The sequence below is a fragment of the Pteronotus mesoamericanus genome, unplaced genomic scaffold, assembly GCF_021234165.1.
Source record: "Pteronotus mesoamericanus isolate MK-2021 breed Mesoamerican mustached bat unplaced genomic scaffold, CSHL_Meso_final scaffold_507, whole genome shotgun sequence".
NCBI classification, from domain to species: domain Eukaryota; kingdom Metazoa; phylum Chordata; class Mammalia; order Chiroptera; family Mormoopidae; genus Pteronotus; species Pteronotus mesoamericanus.
In genome coordinates this window covers 3643843-3662022 of record NW_026555319.1, presented here as the reverse complement: position 1 = coordinate 3662022, position 18180 = coordinate 3643843, and the positions used below count along the sequence as shown (strand labels likewise).

General features: G+C 56.8%; 1 protein-coding gene across 1 annotated transcript in view; it reads left to right on the top strand.

Moving 5' to 3' along the window:
- The first annotated feature begins 2801 nt into the window (after positions 1–2801).
- Positions 2802–18180, top strand: part of MLXIP (MLX interacting protein) — a 48903-nt gene continuing 33524 nt past the window's right edge. Inside the window, exon 1 of the mRNA XM_054594393.1 lies at positions 2802–3308. Within this exon, the coding sequence (XP_054450368.1) occupies positions 2896–3308 (413 nt within the window). The 5' untranslated portion in view covers positions 2802–2895. The remainder of the gene's footprint in view (positions 3309–18180) is intronic.

Genomic DNA, 18180 nt, shown 5'->3' with positions numbered 1-18180 from the left:
CCTCCCTTCGTCCTTTTGGCAGTTTTCTGGGAGAAATGCTCCGACTAATCTTTTAGCTTACTGGCTGTGTTTTTCTAGCCGTATTCATTTTGCTGTTCAACTCAGCTTTTCCTTCTTATTCATAATTGTGCATTAGTATTTATTTTCTAAGACCTTTCCTTGCTTCTTTCCCATAATGGGTTGTTGCTTAATGCGTGCCGACCCTTCTGTATTCTGCATAAGGCTATTCATTACTTTAAGAGTCTTCTGTTCATTCTGTTCACTTTCCCGCTGCACTTGCTACCTCTCAGGCAGCTTTCTTGCAGGGCCCTGGTGTGCTTTACCTGTTGGCTGACGTTTGCTGGTCTGTAATACTTCGAATTTGGGAATTCCTGTGCTCCTGATTGCCCGTTCCATGACGATGGAGTGGCTACGTTGCTTCTAATCTGGGAAAAGGAGCTGGCTCTCCATGTACTTGGGCTTTGCCAGGTAGGGGAGCTCTTTGTCCTCCATGGAGTTCTCCGCTCTCAGGAGCATTGTGGGGCTTGTCCCTCTGGGGGCCTGCAATGCTGCCCGCCGCTCAGGGGGCAGGGGGCCTCAGCCCGGATGCCCCTCAAGCATTTTCCATTCTCCTGAAAACCGCCCCTGAGACCTCCTTGCAGCTGCTGATCGTGAGCCTGGAGCCCCCTACAGTCTCACTCTTGGGGATCCTCTGCTTCCTGCACTTTTAGCTGTAGTTTTCCTCATCTCGTTTCTTCTCTGATACAACTTCTAGGAACATATAGCAAGGACTGTGCACACAGCATGTGTGTGCACCAAATATGGCCCAAAGATTGCCAGTTTTAACATCAGCCTGGGGAGGTTATCTCTTTTAAGGACATTGATGTTTATATTTTTTAATTCAACAAAAGTATACATTCTCCTTCATGGATGTCTTTTGTGTTAAGAAACCAAACAGAAATAAAGAGTACACTCCAAAAAAGAAAAAAAGTATACAAGTAACAATTTTTTGCTTTCAGAAATTAGAAAAGAAAGAAGAAAAATAAAAACCACTCCACCCAGAGATAATGAGCTAACTGGTGTTAGTTAACTTGGTGTACTTTCTGACATACACACATTAATACATGCATTTATTTATTTTTGAAATTGATATCAAACTACTGATAACTTTTTATTTGCCACCCAACAATACATCATGGACTTCTATCCACGTCAATAAATATACATTTGCACCATTTAATACGTAGTGTTCCATTATATTTGGGGCCATGATATATCCAATGACTTCTCCCTTTTTAGACATCACATTGTTTCTGTTCATGTTTCATAGATGGTACTACAATCATCATCCTTGTACAAATATCGTTGGAATAAAATTCTAGATGTGGAATTGCTGTATGGGATGTGGCCGGGCATTTAAGGGTTTACCAAGAAGAAACATTTTCAGATGAAGGATAGCAACTCAAAGGCTGGACGTTCAGATATTTGTAGCCAGAGTTCAAAGCGGTGGTTTGGGCCTTTCCAACTCACACGGGAAGCTGGCCATCCCTTGCGACCTATTTCTCCTTAGAGATATCGAGGAAAGGGGTTACTGCTGCCAATTTGATGAGCCCTTCCTCCCCTCCATCCCCAACACCCGCGCCTTCAGGTGGAGGGTGGGCGGAGCAATCAGCCTCCAACCGAAACTGGCTGCACGGTAGGGCACAGAGCGCTTTTGTGGAGGGCTCCTGAGGCCCCCCTGGGACAGGGGTGGGTGCTGGGGGCTCACTGGGCCCTCGATGCCCTGCCACCCTGATCCTCCCCACTGTGTCCCCATCCCAGGCTGGCTTTGAGTCCCTGAAACCTCGACAGCTTTCTGGAAGTGCTCATTATTAGGTGGAACCACAGGAAATTGCCGTTTCTGTAGGTCAAAAGCAGTTGAGTATTGGTGTTATTTAGGTGCCTCTGGCTGGTTGGCTCACTTCTTTCAGCCTGTAGTGCATTTATTCAGCACTCATGCTGTGCTAGGTGCTTTGCTAAACACTTCGTAGACGTTTTTTAACAGTCACAAGTCTCTGAGACATAGGAATCATTCCCCGCTTGACAAAAAACAAAACTATGGCTCAAGTTCAGAGTTTCCCCTTTCCGAATTGTTTGGGGCTGGCTCGCCCTCCAAACGCTGAGACCTTCACAAGCGCCTCCGCCACTGCCGTCCGCCACTGCCGTCGTGCCCCAGGAAAATGCCTTGACTTGGCAGAGCCCCTTTCCACCTCTCTATTAGTGAGGTCTCAGTGAGAAGTGTTCTTGATCTGGTCCTCTCCTTAGAAAAATTCCTGCGGTATTCGGCGACTCCCTCTTCTCATCAATAAAACGGGAACAACCACCACAGTGACTCCAACTTCAGGTCTGAGCTGCTAGGACAGTTCCGGGCCTTACTGGAGAAAGGGGAGCCTGGGAGGGGGAAGGAGCCCCACCCCCACCCTCCACGTGGAGGGCCCGCCCCGCCCGCAGCGAGGCCTCCAGGCGATTCTCCGGCGAGCGGGGCTGGGTCGGCGGAGCCTGCTGGGCCAACGCCTTTCCTAGGCCCAGACACCGGCGAGTGGCACTACCTGGCCAACTCTTCCCACCGCACCAGGCCAGCCCAGAGTGGGTCGGGGCGACAAGGGGCGAGTCTTGGAGGCGTGGCCCCGCTCCCCATTTTTTTTTCTTTTTGTCCGCCTTGAGACGCCAAAGCTCCCCTGCGCCTTTAAGAGGCCGACGCGGGCAGCCGATTGGCCGAGACGCGCCGGTGACGTCAAGCCCGGGCCCGCGCCCTCCCCCTTCACGCCCCGCGGCGCACTCGCGGGCAGTCCCCGCGCTGGCCGGGCTGCCGTTCCATCCGTTTCACTCGCCCGCTTCGACCCGGACCCCGGGGGATGCCCCCGGCCGGGCGCTCCCATGGCCGCCGACGTCTTCATGTGCTCCCCGCGCCGGCCTAGCAGCAGGGGCCGCCCGGTGCTCCTCAAACCCCCGGTGCCTGAGGACGACGACGACTCCGACACTGATGAGCCGTCCCCGCCGCCCGCCTCCGGCGCCGCCAACCCGGCCCGGGCCCACGCGAGCGCCGCGCCGCCGCCGCCCTGGGCCGGGCCGGGCCGCGAGGAGCCTCCGCGCCGCCAGCAGATTATCCACAGCGGCCACTTCATGGTATCGTCGCCGCACCGCGAGCACCCGCCCAAGAAGGGCTATGATTTCGACACGGTCAACAAGCAGACGTGCCAGACCTACAGCTTCGGAAAGACCAGCTCCTGCCACCTGTCCATCGACGCCTCGCTCACCAAGCTCTTCGAGTGCATGACCCTGGCCTATAGGTAGAGGACCCGGCGACCCCCGGCTGGCCCCACCTGTCGAGCCGAGCTCCCTTTGACAAAACAAGGGTGGGGGGGCCCCTTGACTTCACGTATTCCCTTTGGGTCTTGCCCCTTCGAGAAGGCTTAGGGGGCCCTGGCCTCTTTCCCTGTCAGCAGTGCTCGGGTTCTTCCGGCTTAAGGTTCCCCGTCCAGATCCTCTGCTCCAGTCCCCCAGGGCCACCGATTTTGCACAAGAAGGAGGTGTAAAGACAGGCTGTACCTTGTATCACTCTGCTGTAGCCCGCCCTTCCCCGAGACGCTTTGTGTATTTTAGCAGTCTGGTAGTTAGGACTACCTGTCCAGGGGTGGTTAAGTAGGCTGGTTCCAGCCTTGAATGGTTGATAGAACCTCAGAGCCCGTTTCCCCCTTTATAAAGAGGGGATGACAGCCCAGACTGGTGTGGCTCCTGGGCTAGAGGTCGTCCCGCAGAGCAAAAGGTCCTGGTTTGATCCCCGGTCAGGGCATGTGCCTGGGTTGCGGGTTCAGTCCCTGTGGGGGCGCGTAGGAGGGGCAGCGATGGATGTTTCTTTCTCCCTCCCTTCCCCTCTCTCAAAAAAAGGAGGGGAGATGACAGTCCTATCGGCTCCCCTGGCTGTTGTGGAGAGGGAAGGAGGCAGGTACAGTTCTTACTCCTGTGTCTGGCACATAGTTAGATGCTCTGTAACGGCAGCTGCTGTTCTTGTCCCAGCAGAGGGTCATCTCCCTGATTGGGAAGCCCTCCCCTAACGTGGGAGGGGGGCCCTGGGCGTCTCCTAGGAAGCCTGCCAGAGCCCCCCCCCGCCCCGCACCGATCGGAGGTGCAGCCTGTCCCCCTGGCACGTCGGAAGGTTCTCTCTGGCCGGCCCTGAAACATTATAGGAGGCTCCTCAGTGTTGAGGGCAGGCGTCCCAGACACCATCCTGACAGGTAGGGTTGGTTCTGGGCAGAGGTCTCTTTCCTTTGCTCCTGAAACAGCCAGCTCTCGCACTGCACGCTCTGCTTCCTTGGCTTCCTCGGCGCAGGTGTTGGGTGTCTGCGCAGGTAACTTCTGTCTGGGCAGCGTGGCTCCCTGGACTGGCTGCGGGGCGGGGCGTGCCCTGGGAGCTCTGCTAAGTGGGGACTATTGATCTATAATTGGACTGTCTGGGGCTGCGTTAGGTCAGCTCTGCGGGCAGTGCAGGAGGTTTCCTGGGAGATTTCCGAAAAGTGTAAAGATGAAAGTAGGAGCAGTCCCGCAGCCCTCACCTTGTTTTTGAGAACCATGAGCCCGGAATGCGTCCAAGTTAAAACATTACACATTTACCTGAAGTTAAAACACTGGATACTGGGCTCCGGGTGACATTTTCCTCCTCTGGAATAAATGATTAATCAGTTTGTTCCTTTGTTATGTTCCTGAAATGCCCCCACCCTCCCATTTCCTCTCGAAGCTTTCCCTGGTGGCTTGTTTGCCACTTGGCTGCTTCCCCCGCCCCCTGCGCGGGGGCATTGGTCCTGCTCGGCTCCGCTTCTCTGGTCTTGCCAGTTTGAGTTGGCTCTGAGCCTGTGAAGATGTTCTGGCTTTTTTTAGACAAATGGTATTGAGATTGCAGCCCTCTGCCTTCTCTTGGCCCTGCTCACTCCATCTCAAATTTTGAACACTTCCATGTGAATTAAGCGAGATTGCAGCGTATATTCCAGTGTGAGTAAGCCCTTTCACACAAAACTAGGGATGAGAGACAGGAATGTGTTTTATTAAAAGCACTTAACCCTCGTCCTTGTTTTTAATATAAACTGCATGTACAGGGGGAGAATAGACAACTGAGTAGCAGGAGGGATGGGCTAGAAGATGCTCATCGACGCTCTGCTAAAGGAAAGAAATAAGCCAGTCTCACCTTTGCCCTCACTTTGGATAACCTAAAGGCTTATTATTAAATAACACCAAGGAATTTTAGTAATGGCATTCCCCCCCCCCCCCCCACTTCTTTGAGAAATGTTTGGCAGCTGGCCATTGCTCAATTAACTTTCTTGATTGCAAAATGCACCCGTAGTTTGGTCAGAGGCTTACCTTGCTCTCCGCACCTCCCACCCCGCTGGCTGTCCTGCTTCCCTGCACGAGCCCTGCCACTGCAGGCCCCTGCTGGCTGTCTGCCCGTCTGTCTGTGTGGGGCTGGTTCGGAGGGCCCTCGAGTCGAGCTGCAGTGTGGAACTTGGGTACAGAGCGACAGGAATGACTCAAAACCAGCTGTCTGGGCTGTAGCCTCTGGGAAGCAGAAAGCTGCTCGAGAGCAGAAGGGAGTTTCAGGCCTTAGCTGCCCTGTCACGGCCACTCGCTGGCTTTCGGAGAAGTCGGATCTAGGTGGGGGGCAGCCAGGGAAGACGACTTAGCCGCGGAGGCGTGTGGACCGCCCTCCCACTGGGCGCGAGCCTCCAGGCCGCCAGTGAGCCCAGGGCCGCGCCGCCTCCGGGGCCTGGAGAAGGGCCGGCGGGGCCTCCTCTCCTGTGTGACTGCTTCTGGCCTGGGCGCTTTTTGACCAACTTCCTCTCTGTGCCCTGGCCTCTTCGTTCAGCTGCCTAACTCCCTGGTACACTCTGTGCTTTTTTTTTTTCGTTTTGGTTTCCTGTAAACTGCCTTCCAGCTGTTTCCAGATGAGGTTCAGCAGCTCTTTGGGGGAGGAACTAAGTGCAGGGGAAGTTGTGGTTATTTTCCCCCCCGGTCCTGTGAAGTGGCCTAGGGATTCCGAACGTGGCCTGCCTCTGAACATGGAAAGCCTCGGGCTCCTCCAGGGGCTTCGCGAGGCCGGCTTCGGGCAGGGAGATGGGAGGTCTGAGGACTCGGGACTGTGCGAGTGCCCAGCGGCCCACGTGGGGGAGATGGCATTGCTGATGGAGCTCCAGCTTCACGAAGTTCCCTTGACGCCCGCGTCCTTCCCGCACTGATGCCAGCTAGCCCTAGCGTGGCACATCTTCATTTCATCCTACGTTGTTGTGCTCAATGACCGGGACACTTTGGAGGCGGAAAAGTTGCTTTTTCCCAAGGCAAAACTTACATGATAGAAGTCACCTTCCTCGGCCTTCCTTGTCTGCCGCCGTAAGCCGGGGAGGGCGCACCTGGCCCGCAGGTGGCCGTCAGGGTGGGCTGGGGTGAGGCCTGTAGTGCCAGGAGAGAGAGGCCGGGGAGGTCCAGCAGGTGGGACCCCACTCTGCGTCCTCGTGCAGCCGGCTGTGGGTAGGAACCTAAGTTTCTCCCCTGTAAACTAAAGGAAATCACGTATCCGGCGGGGTCTTACAGTGTGGCTTTCAAATAGCTGCTCGACAAGAGCTTGGGCAGCGTGGGTTGCCGTACTTTCCACGGCTGCGCGGCGGAGCTGCATGCTCTGCCTCGGAGTTCGTGGTTCTGGCCCTCTTGGCATTGCAAGGAATGTCACACACATAAATCACCCCCGCGGACACAGAACGCATCTGGTACGTAGTTTCTTGTGGTTGGTTTTGCTTTCACTTCTCTTTTTCATGTAGCTTTTCCTTAGGGAGCCTTGGTGTGAATGTCTGTAGAGAGGGATGGTCTTTCTATGGATTTGGAGATAAGCAGTAGCTTTCTGCACAGTGGGCTTCTGCTGAGTGCAGATTTGAGGAGCCCTTCTAATTGGGCCTGTGAGACAGAGAGCCTTGGGATGCAAGCTGCTGGACTGTGACCTCGAGACACATGGCCTGCATAGTCACCATCTGTTCCTGACCCAAGGTGGGAGTCCCTGCCAGACGTAGGGAGTGGCCGGGGTTGCAGGGTCAGAGCGCTGTGCCCTGCACGTTGTAAGCTTTCCAGAGAGGAGCTTTCTAACGCTAGGCCTGGCGACTGGGTGCCCAGGGGAGCCGTGGCCGCCGACCACTAAGTTGGCTTTACTCGGCTGCGGCCATGCCGGAGGCCAGCAGCTGCCCTTCCCCCGCGCTCTCCTCCGTCTTTGGGCATGGCGTGGCCTGCCGTCGAAGGGTCAGGTGGGGGCGCGGGCTGCGAGGTGCGGAGGGCAGGCTCTGTCCTCAGGGAGCTCACGCCCTCGGGGGAGAGGTGAGCGGACCGCTGGAGGACCGAGGGCCGTTCGCGGGGGCCGCGCGAGCCGAGGCCGGGTCGGGGGTGCGTGTGGACTGCGTCCCCTGCATGAGAGTTCCCCGTGCATCGCCCCTTCCCCGCGTTCGCTGTCGCAGCTGTGAGTCGCGCTCCCCAGCAGGAAGCCCCCGAGCCCCCTTACCCGCCTCCTCCCCTTCAGGGCTCCAGGACCAGGTTTCCTTTTCCTGGGGAGGCCGGTTGGCTGACGTGACCTGATGAAGAGGCAGAGAAGATGATAAGGTTGGGAGGAGCCTGGGAAAAGAGGCTGGAGGAGAGGGTGTCGCGTTCCTCTGCTGGGTAGGAGCCGAGAATTCAAAGCTGCTGAGCAGCAACTACGACTACGTCCTGGGTTCTCTTTACATTCCCTTGAGCACTTCTCACAGGAGCCCTCTCAGGTAGGCGGTGGTAGCCTTCTTGTTTTTCACATTTACAAAAAAGGAAAGAAAACCTGAGCGTAGCAGTGCATTTGCCCTGTCACCGAGAGGTTAGGCAACTTGGCCAGGGCAGTGTCTACAGCTGAAGTGTTAGCTCCCTTATCTGCTCACAAAAGTCTGCAGTTTTGTCAGAGGGGAGGTGAAAATGTCAGTTCCGCTCCTAATGGAGGGCATGGAACCTGAGATGGGGGGAGTGCGGGCCTTCAGGCGGCCTCCGCCTTCCGTGGCTCCCCGTGCCCCCCAGCCCCGCGCCAGGGAAACCCTGTCCTTCTTTCAAGACGAGCCTGAGCGCCGGCAGCCCTAGTGTAAACCCAAAGGGAGCGGACGCCAGCGTCCTCTGGGAACCTGCGACCCTCAGGGATGCCGCCTGGGGCATTCGGTAGACCTGACCTGCCAGGATTCCTGCTGTCTTCGCGGAGCCTGCCAGAGCCTGGCTCATAGTGGGTGCCCGGGAACTACACGTGGAATTGAAAGGGGAAGCGCGTCCGTGGAAGAGCGCTCGGGGACCCCGGTGCGGGGCGGGACTGCCGGCTAAGTGCCTCCACTGGGCGGTGTGTGACCGGGGGCCCGGGTGGGCGGCCCGGCGGTCCGAGGGATGCCCCCACCCCGCCCCCACCCAGGTGTTCACGTCCGCATCCCCACAGCCTGTGAATGTGTCAGGTAACATGGCACAGAGCAGTTAAGGTGGTGGGTCAGCTGCCTTTAAAATGGGGGGGGGTTGTTTTGAGTTATCTTGCCGGGCCCAGTGTAAACGCGGGTCCTCCTCAGAAGTAGAGGAGGGCGTCCCAGGGAGAACCAGAGGAGGAGCAGGGCAGGAGGGCCGGCCTGGCGCCGTGGGCTCTGCGCGGGCGGAGGACCGGCGCCTCTGGAAGCTGGAGGCCGCGGGGAGCATGTCTCCCTTAGACCTTCGGAAGGAACGCAGGCCACGGACATCTCGGGTGTAGGCACGGAGACCCGTCTCAGCCTCCCGACCCCCAGGCCGAACGGGTCGTGCATTGGCTTGTCCTGGCCTCTCACGTCGCGGTCATTTGTTACGGCAGCAACAGGAAACTAATGCAGACGGGTTTCCAAAGTCTCTGGAGGTGGTGTTTTTTAAGCACGTGACCAGCTGTGGAAGCCTTGCCTCTCCCCTGGCACAGGCAGCATGGCATCCTGCCCCGGAGTCGCGGCGAGGTCTGCCGAGCGCATCAGGCGCCAGTTCGGGGGCCCTCGGGGCCGGAGAACCCTTCTTACGACAGGAGAAGCCTGTAAAGTGGGCCTCATCCTTGCTCCCCAGGACGACTCCTACGACAGGGTATCATAGAAAGTTAGTTTTATTTAAGAATTCATGTAATGGTTGATGAAAAACTCCGTGCGGGCCGCCATTCCCCAGAGCCGAGCTGCCCCTCGGGCGTCATGTGTGCCATCCAGGGCACCCAGCTGAGGCGGTGCAGGCCGCCTTCCGTAGGAACTCTGCCCGCAGTCCGCATTCAGCCCACAGGCGCGCGTTTTAGTTGGCGCTCCTGGCCCGTGCCCAGGGACCCTCCTGCGCTAGCCCGTGCCGTGGGTTCCCTGCCTGCGTCGGCGAGGTGCTGGTTGTCTCGGGACCACACCTCCAGGGTCTCGGGCTGGCCCGCCTCCTGGGGAGGCGTCAGCCGGGTCCCAGGCAGCTCCGCGTCCTCAGGGGACGGGCCTCCTCTCTCAGGCTCTGCTCTTCCCTGTGGTCTCCTGCCGCCACCAGCTGGCTTTCTCACCTGCTGTCCTCCTCGTCTCTGCTTCGAAGCTTCTGCTCAAGAGCCCCTGGCTTGGCTGGAGCTCGCCTGTGGCCTGCGTTTCACATGCGGACCTCGCCGAGAGCTTCCAGTCACCGTCAGCGCTCTTTGCCAGCCGTCTAATTCAGTGAGCCCGAAAGCCTCCAGTTCAAATGCCTGGGAGGGAGACTAGCTGGCCCCCTCTCTAAGCGGACTCTTACCAGCCACTGAATGCGCTTTCGGCCCTGTCTTCGGACTAGCCGTTCTTCACACAGGCGCGTGCGCCTTTCGGAAGTTCTCAGGGTTCTGGGTGTGCCAGACAGTCCTGTAGCCTTTGGGGACAGTGTCATACACAGGATGTATGTGTCGTTTCCCCTCATGGAGTTTGTATTCTAGTAGGGCAGTCGGTGAGCGACGCAGATTTATGTTGTGTGCACAGCGAAGGGCACACAGCAAGAGGAAGAGGGCCGGGGACGGCGTGGGAGTGGGCGGGCACTCCAGCTCATCGCAGAGGTCCTTTGAGGAGGCGACATTTCGGGTCGAGCTGAAACCTGAGCAGGTCATCAGTCCAGGCAGTGAAAGGGCCCGAGGCAGAGCCCCAGGGGACGGCTTTGGCCAGGCATTGCCCCAGGAAGGCACGGACGGAATACGGAGGGCAGGGCGAGCGGCCGGGGAGACCGAGGCGGATGGGGCCCTGCTGGCCTTGGCGAGGAGCCGGGCGAGCGCGCCCCTCGCCCCGGGGAGTGTGGCTCATTGAGGCCACTCAGCAGACCCGAGGGCAGGAGGCCCCAGGGCGGCGGGGAGGCGCCTGGCACCGATCGCAGGCGAGGACGGCAGCGGTGGGGGTGATGAAAGCGGATGAGTCCGGGCAGCTTTTACACTTTCTGGTGCATCAGACACGTGGGATGGAAAAAGGCGTGAGCAGTGACTCCGAGGTTTCGGCCTGGGCCCTGGGAACCATGACTGACGTGAGGGCGCCGACAGCGCCCAGCCGTCTGCGTGGCCACCGCTGCCCTGCGCCCCAAACTGGCTGCCGTGGGCCGCCCCACGGCCGGAGCTGCTCTGTGGCAGCTGCCCTGAGAAGGGCCTGCGGGGGGCGTCCGTGTGGGGGCAGCGCTGTGGCCGGAGCCGTCCCCACCGAGCCCTGAGCAGTCGGCACCCTGGGCTCTCCTGCGCCCGCTGCTCCGTCTGCCCCCCGACGTCGGCCGTGCCTCATGAGGGGCTACCTGGGGGGGGAGGTTTTGGGGTGTCGAGCTGGCTTTCAGGAAGTGGTGATTTTTCTGGTGAAGCAGACAGTATCGTATGCCCCGCGTGGTGTTTGTGCTCCGTGGAGACTGGCGGTGCTGGAGCTGCGGCCGGCCTCGAGCGCCCTGCAGGTGCCCCCCACCCCACCCCCCCCGCCCGGCCAGCGTTCCTGCTGTGCTCGGGGTGAGGCCACCTCATCAGAAAACTCTTTAGAAGGAGGCAGCAGGGAAGGGTTCTTCCGGCAGCTCCAGAACAGTATCCATTGTCTGGATCAATACCTTCAGAAACAGGGCCTTGTCGTTGGCTGTTGAGTCTCAGAAGTGAAGGAGAGAACCCGACGGAGGAACAGCCAAGGGGGAGGCTAAGCGAGAGCTCGAAGAGGGCCAGCAGGAGGGCTGGGCCGGGGACAGAGCCCTGGGGCCTCCGTTCGGGGGGGGGGGGTGCGCGCGGCACGGGGTGCTGCAGTGCAGAGACTCCGTTGAGAACCACTGTTCTCCTAGCGGGGGGCCCGTTTGGAAAGCTGGTTGCGACCCCTTTGCTCTGCAGCCTGAGGGCCTCTTTCGGGGGGTCCCCAGGAGACCAACCCAGTCATCAAAACAAGCAGCAGCTTCTTATGTAGAATGTAAGGGGATTAACCTAGTTTTCTGACATTTACCCAATATTTCTAGCTTTAAAAAAACCAACAACAATAAACTCTATAGAACCTCTTCATATGCTCACGCGGTAACTGGCCCACTTGCAAACGAACTGCCTTGCCTGTGGGACCTGCCTGGGTTGCTTGATACCGAGCTTTAGAGTTAATTTATAAATCCTTTTGTCTATTAAAATGAAACCCTGGCAATGAATTCTTAAAACCGTATATGACTATATTAGTTTACTCTTTTAAACGACTACTTTCTAGTTGAGTAGCAGAGTCTTCTAAATTGACTCCTTTGTTTTGTAAATTATTAAACAGGTTTCCTGCCTTGGAGGAGGGCCCTTCCAGGACTTGTACCGACAAGTTGCTGTTATTTAGCAGCCTTGTTCCGGTGTGATTTACCCGTCATAAAATGCCCCCATTTTCAGGACGCAGGTCAGCGAGTGTCCCGCTGTGCGGTCAGTGACTGCAGGCCAGCTGCGCGACTGGGCTCTGTCGCCCCGCCAAGGGCCCCCGCGCCCTTCTGTGGTCGACCCCAGGTCCCACGGAGCCCCAGGCAGCCTCCGGTCTGCTTTCTCTGCCCGTGGACATTTCACATAAGCGGAATCTTATTATACGTGGACTTCCTTGTTTGGCTTTTTTCACTTAGTGTGATGTTTCGGGGTTAATCCATGACTGGGGTGCTTATCAGTATTTTATTCCTTTTTATTGCTGAACAGCATTCCATTGTATTAGTATTTTGTGTATCCCCTCATTGACAGACATGTCTTTGAGGGAAGCCTAATCCTTTTGTTATTTGGGTATTGACTTTTTATGTCCTGTTGTGTCTCTTAGAGATTCGGGTGGGCTCTTCCTTGCACGGTGAGACCAGGCGGTGGATGTGGTGGAAAGATGATCGGTTTGGCTGACACAGGACGGCCCACGGGTTGGCCACCTGTCCCTGAGCCCCTCTACACCGCGCTGCCCTTCCCGGAGCAAGCGGGGGCAGGGCCAAGAGAGGAGGGGTTTGGCTAGAATCATGGCTACCGGCCTTATTTTTCTTTATGGGCCTTTTGTTTTTTGAGAGATAATGCCTTAGAAACAGTTTGCATTGAGCAATAAGAAGGAACAAACTGCTGGTATGTGCAGCAACGTGGTGCATCTCGGAGACATTGTGTTGAGTGAAATAAGCAAACAAGTCTTACCTAGGAGAGGGTGTACTGATTGCACGTGCATGAGACTCTGGCGTGGGCGCGACTGGCGCGTGGAGAGACACCACTGCCAGCCCTGCCGCCGAGGGGGTTGAGAGGGGACTGGCCGGGGGCGGGGAGGGGAATTTCGGGGGTGAGGCGGGTAGTGTTTTATCTTCGTAGGTGACTGGCTACAAAATTTGTCAGAAGTCATTGAATGATAGAAGATGTGTGCATTTTATTGGATGTAAATCTCTCCAAAACCAAAAAGGACCAGTGACAGAGCGACCTCTGGGTAGCATCTCGCGTGCTGACGTGCGAGGGGCGGGGCGCGACGCCCTCTGCGTCACCCTCTGCGTCACCCTCTGCGTCACCCTCTGAAACGCTTTGCCACAGCGGCTCTCACGCCGTTTGGTCTCGGTGTGGGACCCCTTCACCCGCTCCGATAGCGAGGGCCCCAAATAGCGTTTGTTTCGTGTGTTTTAGCCATTGATATTTACGATATTAGGAGTGAAAACGGAGGAAAACTTAAAATACTATGAAAGCATTTAAAAAATAACAGGTTTTTGTAGAAAATAATGATCTTCAAAAAAAAAAAAAAAAAGTGGACGAGTGGCGTTGCTTTGCCCATCCGCACGCCCCCGCCGGCGCTTGGTTAGGAGGCAGCGGGGCGCCCTCTGGTCCCCGTCCCTGCTGCAGTCTCGCTTGTCTGGAAAACGGGGGGAGTGTGTTTATTTGAAGAATGACCACTGTGGCTTCATCATGGACAAATGAATACTTTAAAAAAACACTGAAAACAACTTGTGGGGTGAAGTAGTGGCCCGTGCTGCAGAGTGGCTGGCCCTTGAGAATGCGAGGCTGCGTGAGCGAAGCCAGACACGAAGGTTACCTGGTTACCTGTCGGTAGCCGCCCGCATGAAAGGCCCAGGTTAGGCAAACCTGTGAGACAGGAAGTGGAGGAGCGGTGCCAGGGGACGGGGCGAGCGCAGTCGCTGCTCCTGGCGGTGGGGCTGTTTGAGGGAGTGGTGAAAATGCTCTCATGTTAAAGGGGGTGGTAGTCGCACAGCTCCGACTATACGAACACCAGTGAACGCTTGTACCCTCCATCCCTCCATCCCTCCCTCATTCCCCCTCCCTCTGTTTTTAATCCTCACCTGAGGACATGCTTATTGATTTTAGAGAGAAGGGAAGGGAGAGAGAGAAACATCGATGTGAGGCAGAAACATCGATCGGTTGCCTCCTACATGCGCCCCTTTCAGGGACCGAACTCACAACCTAGGTTTGTGCCCTGACCGGGGATCAAACCTGTGACCTTTTGGTTTGTGGGTTGATGCTCCAACCAACGGAGCCACACAGGCCAGGACAACCAGCAAACATTTTTAAGGGGTGAATTTCACGATGTGTAAATTATGTCTCCTCAATAAGGCTGTTAGTTAAAAAAGTGTTCAAAAACAGCATAGGTTTTCAACACTAACTGGGGAGTCTGACTTGAGAAGCACAGGACCCTGTGGTCTTGAAGACCCTGAGTGTGTTGGTGTCTGGGAATTCCGTGACGGCCTGCCTTGCCGGTCTCCGGCGCACGGCGAGTGAGGGGGGCCGGCCAAGCGGCCTGCCCTGCGCATTTCCTCCAGGTTAAAACCCGCTCAGGAGCTGCCCTTCCAGCTGCCCGCTGGGCTGCTGGGTCACCTCTGTAAGGTGAGCCTTTTAAGACCTTTTTCCTCTCCACGTTGTCAGGGGGTCACACACTCAAATGCCCACCAGGGCCAGGACATGGAGGGGGCCGTTGGTAGGAAAAGCTGGGAGGACTTTTGCCCCCTTTTACTTTCTGCCTTTTGATAGAGTCATGCTGACAGAAATGTTTCTTTGTTGTGAAAACTAGGCAAGCCTCAGCTGACGCCAACCCGGTCTCGGGGTGGAAGGCGGCAGGGAGCAGTGGGCCTGTGGGGACCTGCAGGGCGCGGGCCTGGTCTAGGGGGGCGGCTGTCACTCAGCCTCGGTGACCCTTGGTCTTTGGGGATCCTTACAAGGTCTGGCCTGTTTGAGAAGTTGGAAGAAATCTGAATTTGTATGTGAACTCTTAAGTTTTGGTTCAATCCGTAATGTCCTGTCTGAGTTCAGGTATTAAGTGGGAGGTATTCTGGGGAAATGAGTTTAATCTAGGTTGGACTTAGTTTAGAAGTGAGTCTTATCCTAAGAGATAAGGGAGTATGTTGTGCTCTTTGCCACAGGCACAAGAAAAATCTTTTTAGTTGTTCTCGCTCTTAGTGTATCTTCTGCCCCAGGCTCTGTTTCAAGTCACAGGACTGTAATTTTCTAGATAGAAAATCTAAGACTGCCTGGTAAACCTCCGAAGTGTGCAATGCTGCTAGAGGACAGTTACCCTGAGTTACGGGGAACCTGGGCAGCGGTTTAGATACTGTCTTGCTCTGGCCCTGTGGCCTCGTTGGAGTGTCATCCGGTGCGCCGAACACCAAAGGCTGCAGGTCAATACCCGATCAGGGTGTGAATGGGAGGCAGCTGATCGATGTTTCTCACGTCAGTGTCTGCCTGCCTGGCTGTCTATCCCTCTCTCTCCCCCTCTTCCCAATCAATGAAAACATATCCTTGGGTGAAGATTAAATAAGTAAGTAAATAAGTAAATAATCTTGTCTTGGAAGTGGAGGGTTCATTCTCCATTTTGTGAAACTCTTGGACCCTAGATTACTCTGAGCCGTACAGTCCATTTCAGGCTATTATTAGCTTTTAACTTCACCACCCTGCTTGACCAGGGTGGGGCTATTTCATGGACTGATTCTGGGGTGAAGGAAAGGGATAGTAATCAGACTTAACTCCAGACAGTTGATTTGCTTATAACAGAAACAAAATTATAACTGAAAGTTAGACTGCGGAGGTGTCTCTCCTGGCTGTCGTTGAAAGTTTCTAACCCCTATACTTGACCTTACATTGCAGGCCTGTGTGTGCACACACGCGCGCATGCGGTGGTTCAGAAGGAAGGATTGGGCCCGCCCTAGAGCCCCCCACTCACACACACAAGTGTGGCATGTGCGACCGCTTTGCACGCGCTTCCCTCCCTGTCGAGCTCCTGGATTTTCCGTCCGTATTTGGTCTGACCTGGAAGGGTATTGCTGTTACAGTTCCTAAATGCCAAAACGTCTTCTGAGACAGACTGAAATAGATTTATTAGATAGCGGTGTAGTGTTTCCTCTGCCCAGACGTGTGCACTGAAAAAGTGGGGAATTATTCTTCTAAGTTTAGGACTTACTTTTTGGAATTTGCCTGTATTTCCAGGCCTCCTTCCAGGGGAAAAAAAACCAGAACTCTAACACCCAGAGATAACAGTGTCCGTTCCCTAGCGTTTGTCCTGCCAGACCTTATGGGTTTTGTTTGTTTTCCTCTTTTTTTCTTTTTTTCCTTTTGGCATGGTGAGTGTATTTTTCCCCCATTTAATAGATTGTGAACACCTTCCCAAGCTCCCAAATGTTTATCTGCAATATTTTTTAGGGACTGAATAGTATTTCATTGTGTGGCTGTGCTGTTACTTATTTAACCCCTCTCTGTTGGTTATTGAGAGTACTTCATGGCATTTTGGGGTAACTTTAAGGTGTTTCTGGGCCACTGTTCCATTCATCTCTGTGCCTGTGCCCTAGGTTGGCTACTTTCTCTGAGAATGTCCCTGTGCCGCCGCCTTCTTCCTGACAGAAATCACCCTTTCCCTCGAGAACCTTCTGGCAGGACTCTTGAGAAAAAGCAGCAGATGGCATGGCCACCCCGGGCCCCACCTGCCTTGTCACGGCCTCCCACCCCCTTCACGAGGGGTGTGGGGGGGAGGGTGGTGAGCAGGCCTGCAGTGGAAGACCAGCCTTTGTTGGTGCCCCCGGCTGCTGATCGGACACCCCCCTGCATGGTCACACGTGCCCCTGTGGCCTGCAGAGGGGTAGGGGTGCGATGGGCGGTGTTTGACACGGGCCAGCGGCAGCGCGCACGCCTGGACTGAGCTCTGAGCTTGCATGTCCCTGTTGGGCCGTGCTGGCCGCAGGCCTGCCTGGGAGGCCAGGCTTTGTGGGGGGCGGGGGGTGAGCAGGTGGATGCCCCCCTTGGCTTTCTGCTGTCGCAGAGGCAGGGCCGGCGCGTCCCTGGCCCTGGCTGTGAGTGCGCGCTGTGGCGATCCCGCGTGCGGGGCAGCGGTGCGCCGTGCGCTCCGGCGGTTATAGAGCGCCGTGCGGGGGCGCCCGCATGCGTGCAGCGAAGAGCGGACTGGGCTCCCTGGAAAAGGACTGAAGTGCTCCCTGTCTCGCCGAGGCCAGGGGTGCTGGCCGCCGGCTTTGTTACAAGGGCGCCTCGCTCCTCGGCTTGCTTAGTTGTGGCGTGTGGTCGCGCTGTAAAGGCTGGATCAGGCCCCGCTCCCCGGCCCGCGTCTGGCGGCCTCATCCCAGCTGGGAGCTCCTTGCCGAGGGCTCCCTGTCCGAGCCCGGCACCGCCTGCCCTGGCCTCCTCCCGCACTCTCGGGCTGGCCACCCCTTTATCAGACTGGATGCCATTTCCCATTAGCTTTGGAATTCATGGTTTTTTCTCCAAGAGAAACCTTGGCTGCAGGTGTTGTTCTGTGGGAGGAAGGCCTTCCTGTGAAAAGCAAGGAACCCGGTCATCAGCTGGCCCTCTGGCTTGTCCTTGGCGCTGTCCTGGCACAGGTCCTGAGAGCCAGGAGGCAGGGGGTACTGGGACTCACCTGCAGCCTCTCCACAGGCTCCCCTGAGCAGCCGGGGGGGTGCCTGCTGAGCCCAGCCGGGCTGGCTTGGCCCCTGGGTAGCCAGCTGCCTTTCGGCCGATAACTTCGTTCACTTATCTCTGTTCTGGCGCTTGCTGCTGGCTCCTTGGAGCCGTGGGTGTGTTGGCTTTGAGGTGACGGCCCGATTTGCAGGGATGAAGGGAACGGGACAGGTGTGTGAGAAGCACTGGCACCTGCTGGTGCCCCCCACCCAGTTCTTCCGCAGAGAGTTCTTTATTGCTTGTCCCCAGGGGCCCTGGGGAGCAGCTTTCCGGCTCTGGTGGAGCTGGGCGCGGCCGCTCCAGCTTAGGGGCTCTCGCTGAGGCCCGGAGTGCGCTGCTTTGCAGATTGACTAGAAAGTTGACCCAGCAGCACTGGGGAAAGGCTTGACATGGCGGCCTTTGCTCCCTGTTGGCTAAGGCCACTGGCACCCCGCCCGTGGGGCTTGGCCGGGCACTGGGGCTCGGCCCCCAGGAAGGAGCCACGTCGTGGGTTGACTGATGCTGGTTTTCACGTGGGTCACCTCTCCTTTGTTAATGCGATGTCTCAGGGTCATGGGGACCGGGGTCAGGCATGAGTGGAGGAGGGCAGGTTTCTCAGCTGGCTCTCGCGGGCTGTGGCAGTCTCCTCACAAAGCCATCATTGTTTTGGATACAGCGCCAGGCGGTTGGTCTGAACCGCGCTGGGGCTCCGAAACTGGCTGCGTCTCTCTTCCCCTTCAGCCGCGTTCCGGGGGAGGCCAGAGGAGGGCTGCGTGGCCCAGAGGGGGGAACCCGCTTTCCTCTGTCCTGTGTGCTCG